This window comes from Melanostigma gelatinosum, assembly GCF_949748355.1.
Source record: "Melanostigma gelatinosum genome assembly, chromosome: 1".
In the NCBI taxonomy this organism is placed as follows: domain Eukaryota; kingdom Metazoa; phylum Chordata; class Actinopteri; order Perciformes; family Zoarcidae; genus Melanostigma; species Melanostigma gelatinosum.
In genome coordinates, this window is record NC_136634.1 from 1,377,843 (window position 1) to 1,388,274 (window position 10,432).

At 45.9% G+C, this 10,432-nt stretch overlaps 1 protein-coding gene across 1 annotated transcript; it reads left to right on the forward strand.

The window, feature by feature from the left end:
* Positions 1 to 524: 524 nt before the first annotated feature.
* LOC306782400 (uncharacterized protein) lies at positions 525 to 3,979 on the forward strand (the record flags this gene model as incomplete). The annotated part of the gene is made up of 4 exons (XM_079275740.1): positions 525 to 780; positions 1,628 to 1,711; positions 2,346 to 2,530; positions 3,134 to 3,979. Exons 1-4 carry the CDS (start codon positions 687 to 689, stop codon positions 3,977 to 3,979), a joined length of 1,209 nt encoding a protein of 402 aa, XP_079131866.1. The 5' UTR covers positions 525 to 686.
* Between the last annotated feature and the right edge of the window lie 6,453 nt (positions 3,980 to 10,432).

Here is a 10,432-nt window from a genome sequence, read left to right on the forward strand (position 1 = left end):
TTCACCTTAATATTATTACTGTAATTATATCAAATTGTGTTTTTTTAATTTGCTAAATATTAGATTTCTAATCATTATTAAATGTGTTGATATCCTTGAGACGTTGAATTGTTAGAGAGGCGTTAGTTTCAGTGTACTGTATCAGACGTTAGGTGAACACAACCGGCTCAGTTGAAGTTTAATTCATTGAGAAGCTGACTAACTCCGCCTCTCTGAGAGATGTCCGTATTTACATCGAGCAACCCCTAAACCTTGCTAGTATACTACCGTGCGAAGCCTTACAGGTTGTTTGTCATCTCAAGATGCGAATAACGTCAGTTTTTATTCACAAGAGCTGAACTCCAACAATCTCTCGCCTCATTGTAATAACTCTAAACCTGGGATATTTGATTGTTAGCGTCTGTAATGAGGTTTTATCACAACCTGGAAGGCAAACTCCAGGGCAATAAAACATATGGGATTTGCGGTGGCAGTTGGTCTTTCACGCGCATGCGCAGTAAGACGCGGTTACCCGCAGAGGTAGCAGCGGACGGCGGCTAGCAATGCTAACGAGCGACGGCTAGTTAGTTAGCTCAGCTAGCTAGCTGCCGATGGGATGTGTCCGTCCGATGGAGCTGAGGTGTCGCGCGGCATGCCAAAGATGAAGAGCCGGGTGTTTTTGTGCCTCTGTCTGCAGGAGGAGGAACATGGAAGCCGAAGAAGAAGAGTGGAACAACAAAGACCCGGATGTACACGAGCCGCTGGATAAAAAGGTGCTCTGCAGGCAGAATGGACGGATCGGTGAGACTTGTTTATTTAGGCCTCAAAACTGTTATTTATATAAAAAATATTTATATATATGATAAGCAATATTTTCTATGTCAGAAGATTCTCGTATTTTTGTTTTATTTTACTTTTATTTCTTACCTTAACTATTACTAGTAACTAACGTTATATGTGTGAATATAATGCAGTTAAACAGTATCATACATATAGAAATGTCCCTTTGGTGTCTTGGTGCATTCAATACCAATATTAAGAGGAAATAAAAAAAAATAAAAGCAAAAGTTAAGAAACATAAAATAAAATAGAAAAATTACAATATAATATATGAAAAAATACCATAAAATTACATCTGTGGTTCCACCTGTGTTGCTTTATATCTTACTGTAATATCAAGCTTTTTTAATAATCGTCATTTATGTTCATCATATGTTCATCATATGTTCATCATATGTTTGCATGATAAACATGTGTTTATCATGTTTGTCATATGTTTTGATAAACATGTTGTGTCATCATGTCCTCTCCTCACTGGATGAATCTCTGTCTCTCTCTCTGTCTCTCTCTCTGTCTCTCTCTCTCTGTCTCTCTGTCTCTCTCTCTCTCTCTCTATCTCTGTCTCTCTCTCTCTCTCTCTCTCTCTGTCTCTCTCTCTCTCTCTCTCTCTCTGTCTCTCTCTCTCTCTCTCTCTCTCTCTCTCTCTCTCTCTCTCTCTCTCTCTCTGTCTCTCTCTCTCTCTCTCTCTATCTCTGTCTCTGTCTCTCTGTCTCTCTCTCTCTATCTCTGTCTCTGTCTCTCTGTCTCTCTCTCTCTCTGTCTCTCTGTCTCTCTCTGTCTCTCTGTCTCTCTCTGTCTCTCTCTGCAGGTGTAGTGAGAACTCTCCACAGCCTGCTGAAAACCTCCCAGAACACTCTGCAGATTCAGTGCATCGCCCGCTCACAATGTGCTGGTCGGTGACGTTGGTTCTCCATTGGTGTGATGTGTATCAGCCTCTAAACGAGTGAACATGTGTGAACATGTGTGTTTGTGCCTCTCACGTGTTGCATTCAAGTAACAGAGCAGAGCGTCAGTTTTTATGAAGGAGACAATCTTTAAACATGTTTCCAAAGTCCTCAAATCCTCTTCTCTCCATTTGATGAAGACATATTTCTTCTGCTCGTGTTGAGACCTTGAGTTACATTTTACTGTTGAATACCTATATTTAAAACAACATAAAGTCGGCGTATACAAGTCTATTTCTGTGTTCTACTTAGTACTTGGTTGTAGTGGAGGAATAAATGTCTTAACCTGTCGTGTGTTCTGGTTCTACTCGTCTAACAGCGTGTTGTTGTGATGTGAACGTTACTGTTTCATCATCTGCTGAAATGATGGAAAATGTTCTTCAGTGTCGACTTCATGAGACAGTGACTGGCTGGTGTAACGTTAACATTATTATTGTTACATTACAGAATGAGTGACGCAGTGAGAGCTGCTGTAAATGACACGAGCAGCTTTAATGTGCACATCTCTACAGCTCGGTCCTGACGTTGGCTAAACTTCTCCCCCAAACAATCGAGCTAAGTTCCAGCTGCTTCCTCCCCCAGGCTCCTGTCCAAACCTGATGATGAGTAGGAGCGATCACGCCGATGTTCGGCCCCTCCCCGTGGCCCTCACCCCCCAGCTGCCCCCCCGAGCTCACCGGCCCCTCTGCATGTCGGTCTCCTCCGACAGCAGCGGACGCTTCAGAGCTCTGGAGACGCAGGAGTGGAAGAACAACCTCAAAGCTCAGGTAGGTCCAGACGGACACGGAGCTCTCCTGCTCACAGAGGTCTAAGACCCTCGAGACAGGCCTGCACCCAACGGTTCAACGCTTCATAACACCGACACTCAGACTCTGAGGCGGAGTGTCCATATCGCTCTGGAGCTCCATCCACAGTGACGACACCAGCGTCAGATTATCAACTACATGCGCGCTACGGCACCATATGTTTCATTTATATCATCACAATAACGTCTCTTTAAGGGTCATTCAACATTTAATTAGAAAATCTTAATAAAAGCTTTAAAATGTTTGGCTTGTTGTGCCGCTCTGCATCCAGAAGCTTCGAGCGTGGAGCTCTGGTGGAGTTCTCTGGATAATAAATGCGCTGGTACACTTTAATCCCACACAAACACAGTGTGTGTGTGTGTGTGTGATTCCTCATCTTCTACCAGTGGTGGTTACTGTAGAGATCACTCCATGCTCTCACAAGTAGAACGCCAAACTGCCATGTTCAAATATACGTGACATCTTGACATGTGGACATCCGGGTCTTTGACATGTCAGGACCAGATCTCAGGCGGTGAAAACCACAAACTCAGTGCAGCGTGTGTGTGTGTGTGTGTGTTGCAGATGGAGCAGGCCCACAGTGCAGGAGCAGCCAGCAGCACCGGATCTCTGGAGCGAGCGTCTCTGTTCTGCGCCTCGGCCTCCAGCACGGCGTCCAGCCCGGTGGAGATCCTCAACAAGAGCAAGTCCTCCAGCCGCTTCTCTCTCTTCTCTCCGCCGTGGAACAGCAGCTCCGAGTCGGACTCCAACCCCCCGTCCCGCTCGGGCTCCAAGAAGCTGCGCAACTACAGCCGGAGAGCCGCCACGGGGCCGGCGGGCGCCAGGGGCCCCGACACGCCGGAGCCCAAACCGGGCGGCCCCGAACACTTCCAGTACTCCGAACCCGTCATCTCCAAGGTGACGGACTACATCTACGTCGGGAACCTGAACGCGGCGTACAACGGGCGCACCCTGTGCCGCAACAACATCGACGGCATCATCGACATGAGCAGCGTGCCGGGAGAGCCGGGCCCCAGCCTCAACCTCGTGCCGTGCACCTGCTCGCGCGGCGCCCGCCACAGCTGGTCCCGCCTCAAGGTGGACATCGGAGACGCGCCGGAGCTGAAGCAGCGCTGCTTCGAGGACATCAACGAGTGCATCGACGCCTCCACCGAGAAGAGGAAGCGCGTCCTGGTGCACTGTCGAGACGGCTTCTCTCTGGCGCCGACGTGCATCATCCAGTACCTGATGGTGAAACAGAACATGAGGCTGATCGCCGCCTACGAGCTGCTGAGGGCCAAGTACCCGGTGAACATCAGGGAGTGCCACCAGAACGTGCTGGTGAGCCTGGAGAGGGTGCTGCGGCCCGGAGGCAACACCGACCCCGAGTGCTTCAAACAGGCTATTTCACGCAAGGTGGCGTGGACCTGACTCTGAGACTCTGACTCTGAGACTCTGACTCTGAGACTCTGACTTTGAGACTCTGACTCTGAGACTCTGACTTTGAGACTCTGACTTTGAGACTCTGACTCTGAGACTCTGACTCTGAGACTCTGACTCTGAGACTCTGACTCTGAGACTCTGACTCTGAGACTCTGACTTTGAGACTCTGACTCTGAGACTCTGACTTTGAGACTCTGACTTTGAGACTCTGACTCGGAGACTCTGAGACTCTGACTCTGAGACTCTGACTCTGAGACTCTGACTTTGAGACTGACTTTGAGACTCTGAGACTCTGACTCGGAGACTCTGAGACTCTGACTCGGAGACTCTGAGACTCTGACTCGGAGACTCTGAGACTCTGACTCTGAGACTCTGACTCGGAGACTCTGAGACTCTGACTCTGAGACTCTGACTTTGAGACTCTGACTCTGAGACTTTGAGACTCTGACTTTGAGACTCTGAGACTCTGACTCTGAGACTCTGACTTTGAGACTCTGAGACTCTGACTCTGAGACTCTGAGACTCTGACTTTGAGACTCTGAGACTCTGACTCGGAGACTCTGACTCTGAGACTCTGACTTTGAGACTCTGAGACTCTGACTCTGAGACTCTGAGACTCTGACTTTGAGACTCTGAGACTCTGACTCTGAGACTCTGACTCTGAGACTCTGACTTTGAGACTCGGAGACTCTGACTCTGAGACTCTGACTTTGAGACTCGGAGACTCTGACTCGGAGACTCTGACTCTGAGACTCTGAGACTCTGACTCTGAGACTCTGACTCTGAGACTCTGAGACTCTGACTCTGAGACTCTGACTCTGAGACTCAGAGACTCTGAGACTCTGACTCTGAGACTCTGACTTTGAGACTCAGAGACTCTGAGAGTCTGACTTTGAGACTCTGACTCGGAGACTCTGAGACTCTGACTCTGAGACTCTGACTCTGAGACTCTGACTTTGAGACTCAGAGACTCTGAGACTCTGACTTTGAGACTCTGAGACTCTGACTCTGAGACTCTGACTCTGACTCTGAGACTCTGACTCTCTGACTCTGAGACTCTGACTCTGAGACTCTGACTCTGAGACTCTGACACTCTGAGACTCTCTGTAAACCCTCACCCTCTTGTGTTGACTAGAGATCTTCCTAAAGACAACCAAGGGGCAGCTGTACGTCCCCCGTCCACTGGTCCACTGATATCATTATCCCCACTTGAGTTCAGTGGTTGTAAAAGTTATGAATTTTGATGTATTTCCTCTTCAAATACCTGTGAATGTGACCAGCTGTGACGCCCCCCCCCCCCCCTATTCTCAGAAACAGGAGATGCAATAGACTTCACTGTAACATGCACAGCTTCGTGGTATACCGGTGTCGTCGTGTTGGCTGTGTAGTTGATGTAGTCCGGCTTCAGTCGTGGTGGTGGTGTGTTTGTAATCAGGGGATCTCAGGAGATTATTGATGTCATTGCAGTACAGCGTGGGACATTACTCACTAGGTTAGTGTGAGGCCGTGTTCACACCTGGCACTGAAATGCATCTTGGTCAGCTGTTCTTTACCTCCAAGATCCAGTTATTAGTGGTTTAAATGATGTGTTATAAGCTGCTCAGAGCTCGTGTTAGCAAGTTAAATGAGTCAGAACTTCCTCTTAAAATCTCCTTCAAACTAATATAGTTGGTCAGGTTTCTTGCCAAAAACTAAATTCTACAAGAACACACTTGAACACATCATGATAATGGTTTTATTTACCTCAGAATCTAACTCAATGCAGCCTCCGTTAGCGTTAGCCGTTAGCTCAGTCAGAGCCAAGCAGGACTGCTTTTGAGTTGTTTTATTAAGTGTGTGGTAGTTTCTCCGACGCCATGTTAAGAGCCACATGGAGTCAATCCTACCGTTATAGTTATATAGATAGAGATATATCTATCTATCTATATATAGATAGAGATATATCTATCTATCTATATATAGATAGAGATATATCTATCTATATATATATAGATAGATAGATATGCTCAGCACCTTTATGGATGAAGAATTAGGAAAAGTCGCTGCTATACAGCGTATTGATCCTGTTGATTAACCGTTATGACCTCGAGAGAATCACTCACAGGTGGATTATTATCTCTTCTTCAAACACAGTTGGGACCTGTCGGCTGGAACAACAGAGTTTTCAGAGAGCCGAACCGTTCTCATGGTGCTGTTTGTTCCTCTGGAGCCTGAACTCTTTCCTCTCGGATAAGAGCTAAACTTAGAGTGAACCAGAAACACTGGAGTCACAGGAGATGCATCTCTACAAGTATTTCTGATGCCAGGTGTGAACTTGCAGTCAGTTTTCTTTCTAACGATATATTTTGCTGTTTGTTTGGATGTTGTAGTCGGTGGGCAAACAGAGACTCTGTACCTTTTGAGGACGTACATCGATCACCACTGACTGGATTACTCTACGGTTAATCTGATTCTGTCTCAACAGGATGCATGTTTCAAATGTGACTGCTTCGACCGCTTCACGCCGTTTCTCTTGTTATTGGTCCCTCTGAGTCGTCCTCGATGGAGGAGGAGCGGCCCGACCTTGTCCTCTGTGAGGACCCCTGTAGCCCGGTCCTTTGGTTGAGTCTCTTCGGTGGTGTTCAGACTGACCTCGGTCCTTTGGTTGAGTCTCTTCGGTGGTGTTCAGACTGACCTCGGTCCTTTGGTTGAGTCTCTTCGGTGGTGCTCAGGCTGACCTCGGTCCTTTGGTTGAGTCTCTTCAGTGGTGTTCAGACTGACCCCGGTCCTTTGGTTGGGTCTCTTCGGTGGTGTTCAGGCTGACCCCGGTCCTTTGGTTGAGTCTCTCCGGTGGTGCTCAGGCTGACCCCGGTCCTTTGGTTGAGTCTCTCCGGTGGTGCTCAGGCTGACCCCGGTCCTTTGGTTGAGTCTCTTCGGTGGTGCTCAGGCTGACCCCGGTCCTTTGGTTGGGTCTCTTCGGTGGTGCTCAGGCTGACCCCGGTCCTTTGGTTGAGTCTCTCCGGTGGTGCTCAGGCTGACCCCGGTCCTTTGGTTGGGTCTCTTCGGTGGTGTTCAGGCTGACCCCGGTCCTTTGGTTGGGTCTCTCCGGTGGTGCTCAGGCTGACTTTGTGACTATGAAGCCGGGTGGACGTACGTCTCTGTGGATTATCAGTATTACTGTGTCGGTGCCACTAAACTGCGATCTGCAGGTTTACACTGCAAGAGATGATTTTGCACTACTCACTAGGTTGTCCAACATGCAAACGATTGCATTTTTATTCAGTTTGAATTCTTGTTTTTTGGGAGCATTCCATGTCACACACGAGGGAGACGTTTACATCACAACACAAACATCACACAATCCATATCACAGCTCTACCCAGGACAACATATTAAATCATAACAGTACAATTATTATTGGTGTAATCTCGTTTTGACCACAAAGTCCAAAATATTCAACTTAACTGATATAAAACAGGAAATCAGTGAACACATCACAGCAGGTTTGGTGGTCATGCTTCCATACATGACTGAAGATGAATTGATTATTATTTGCAGACTTGTTTTTCTGTCTGATGAATAACGACTGAGTCACTTCATAGTTTCAGCTCCAACGTTCAGTAGATGACGGGTTTTCATACTCGACATACAACCCAGCAGGTACTGAGAGAACTAGTCGGGGTGAACAACCCTAACCCCAACCCACTAACTTCCTAACCCCCTGAACCCTAACCCCCTGAACCCTAACCCCCTGGAGGACTGAGTTACAGTCGTTTGAGTACGCCGGGTCACATTAACACACTGAGCAGTAAACAGCAAGAGGCCGTGTGTCGGTACGACCCGTCATTGAGACGGATGTTCGACGAAACGTTCGTTCACTGATGCCGCTTTGATCTGAACTTTAGCTCCGTGTGGAACTTTGTTTTGCTCAGAGTTAGTTAGCGAGTGAAGCCTCGTTGTGATGGTTCGGTGAAGCAGCTACGTCTACCTATCGTTGGATAATCGCTCATTCATGGAGCATAAAACGTTTCCCTGTACAACAGTTCTACTCGTGGATGAAAACTTCTGCCTGCAAATATCATGCATTAGCGGCGCGTTAGCGGCGCGTTAGCGGCGCGTTAGCGGCGCATTAGCGGAGCGTTAACGGCGCGTCGGCGCGTTAACGGAGCGTCGGCGCGTTAGCGGAGCGTTAACGGAGCGCCGGCGCGTTAGCGGAGCGTTAACGGAGTGTCGGCGCGTTAGCGGAGCGTTAACGGAGCAGCACGTTGGAGACGTGGAGGCTCAACGTACGCTACCTTCATCTGGAGTCGTCTTGTTTGGTGACATTTGCACACTTTGTATGACTTTGAACTCCTCTCGATATGTCGTGAAATTGTTGAATATTTTTTTGGATGTTTCTACTTTTTGAGTGAAAAAAGTACGAACTTGACAATTGTGTAAAGAAGGTCCTTGCTGTAATATATTTGTACCAGTGTTTAACTAATGCAGGCGATGAGACTGAAGAAGAGGATGTATGTATAGTTCATAAGGTGACATCGTAGTAGACAAAGTATCCGCAGATGTTGGTTCATTCCTCGATGTAACGTCCCATCATATCAGTCTGAGTCGGTTTTCTAACTCGTTCTCTCAGGTGATTTCTCAGTGGCTCAGAATGTTCTCAATGAATATGATATTCACAAATGTGAAGCGATGTGTTTCTCATGTCATGTTTCTAAAGTCAAATATAATTTGTACTGTTTGAATATTAAAGAAAAGTATGTATTTAAGGCTTGTTTTGGTGCTGACTTATCAAGTGAACCGCGCAGCAAAAGTAGAAGAAGAAGAACACTGCCTCGACTTCAACAAAAAGCCACTACGACCGAAACTAAATATGGTTTTAAAGGTGTTCAAACCCGATGGACGTGTTTGTTAAATGTGTCTGAAGAGTTGAGGCATGAAGTTCAACTCTGGTGAACCATGACCTGTGAATTTGCGCTATTGATGAACTGCAAAACATCTGGACAGGGCTGACCTTCTGAGGGTTTATATTATATTATATTAGCTGAAAACTTTGCTCTGCCAGAGTACAAACTTCCACAAAAAGTATTATGGTTTGCAGTCAGTCATAAGACAGGAGAGGATGTAAAACTTCAGCCGGGTTGAATTATTTTGGTTGTCTGCAGAATGGTTTGCTTTCCGCTCGCCTTATAAGTAACCCAGAGCGTATTTTTAACTGCTCGATAGCAAAGCAGCTAGGTATGCTATCATGGCAGCCCAGAGCTAGCATGCTACTTGAGAAAGGCGTTGTCAGTAACTCCCAAATCCGTTTCTCCTCCTTCAGCTATTGAGTGTTAAAAAAACAAAGCTAGGTAAATAAAACCTCTTACTACTACAAAGTTCTGCTAGCTAGCTTCACAACAGTGATGCTAGCCCACTGACCAATCAAGCCGCACGTTGATGCCGACGTACTTGTAGTTCAGTTAGAAACTCTGACACGTCAAAGAATACGCCCAACATGTCAAACTAAACATCTGATTGGTTGAACACTGACGATCAACAACATCGTCCCCGTTCACTTAAAGTGCACATGGATTCACTTGTAAGTCTGCAGGCCTCGGGCAGATTATTCTACCTAGAGACACAGAGGTGAGATCTGAAAAATATTTAGAATACATGTCGTGTATTTATGAAAAATGATTAAATTATAAAATAGCTATAACTTTGTGATTCTGTCTGGCAAGCAGAGAAGGCCTTGCTGGCACTGAGGGCCCACCACTGATGTCACGTGTCAATGAACAACATAAAAGAATTACAACACATTCAATGCATATGATAAAAATGACATGAAAGAATAATTGTACAACTAAAAACAGAAAAAAGGGGGGCCACCGGTGTAACACGCAAAATCAACATGTCACCCTAAGTTCTCCGTTTGTGAAAACCTATTTGGAGATAAACCTGATTCTGATTCTGGAAACTGTAAAATAAGAAACATTAAATACCTACATGTGATTCAACTTCATGATCATCTTTGGAGAATGTAATGTGAGGTGCTGTGTAGCTGCTTTGCATGATGGCGAGAGGCGTTTCTGTTATTTTGGATACCCTGATTGATATAAATGTGGTGGACAAAATAATAGAAACACCTGTCAATAGAAATGAGGATAACGTTGAATCAACATGAAGGAAGGATTTATTTCAGGACTACATAATTATATTTTATAGTATTTTGTTTGTACATTTTGCAGTACATGACCTTTGAAGTACTTTGCTATTATTTCTATATTTTATTTATTTTTTTATATTTTTTTTGCTCAGATACAGTTTTGTATCGATTGTAAACTATTGTTATCCTGTTTCTTTATTCAACTTCTATTTCTTCCGTCGCACCTCTTCTTCTCCTTCATATTTTAAGCTACAGAAACCGTTCAACTATTAAAATGTTCAGCTCTTTCACCAGAGGTCTGCTATGACTTTTCATAT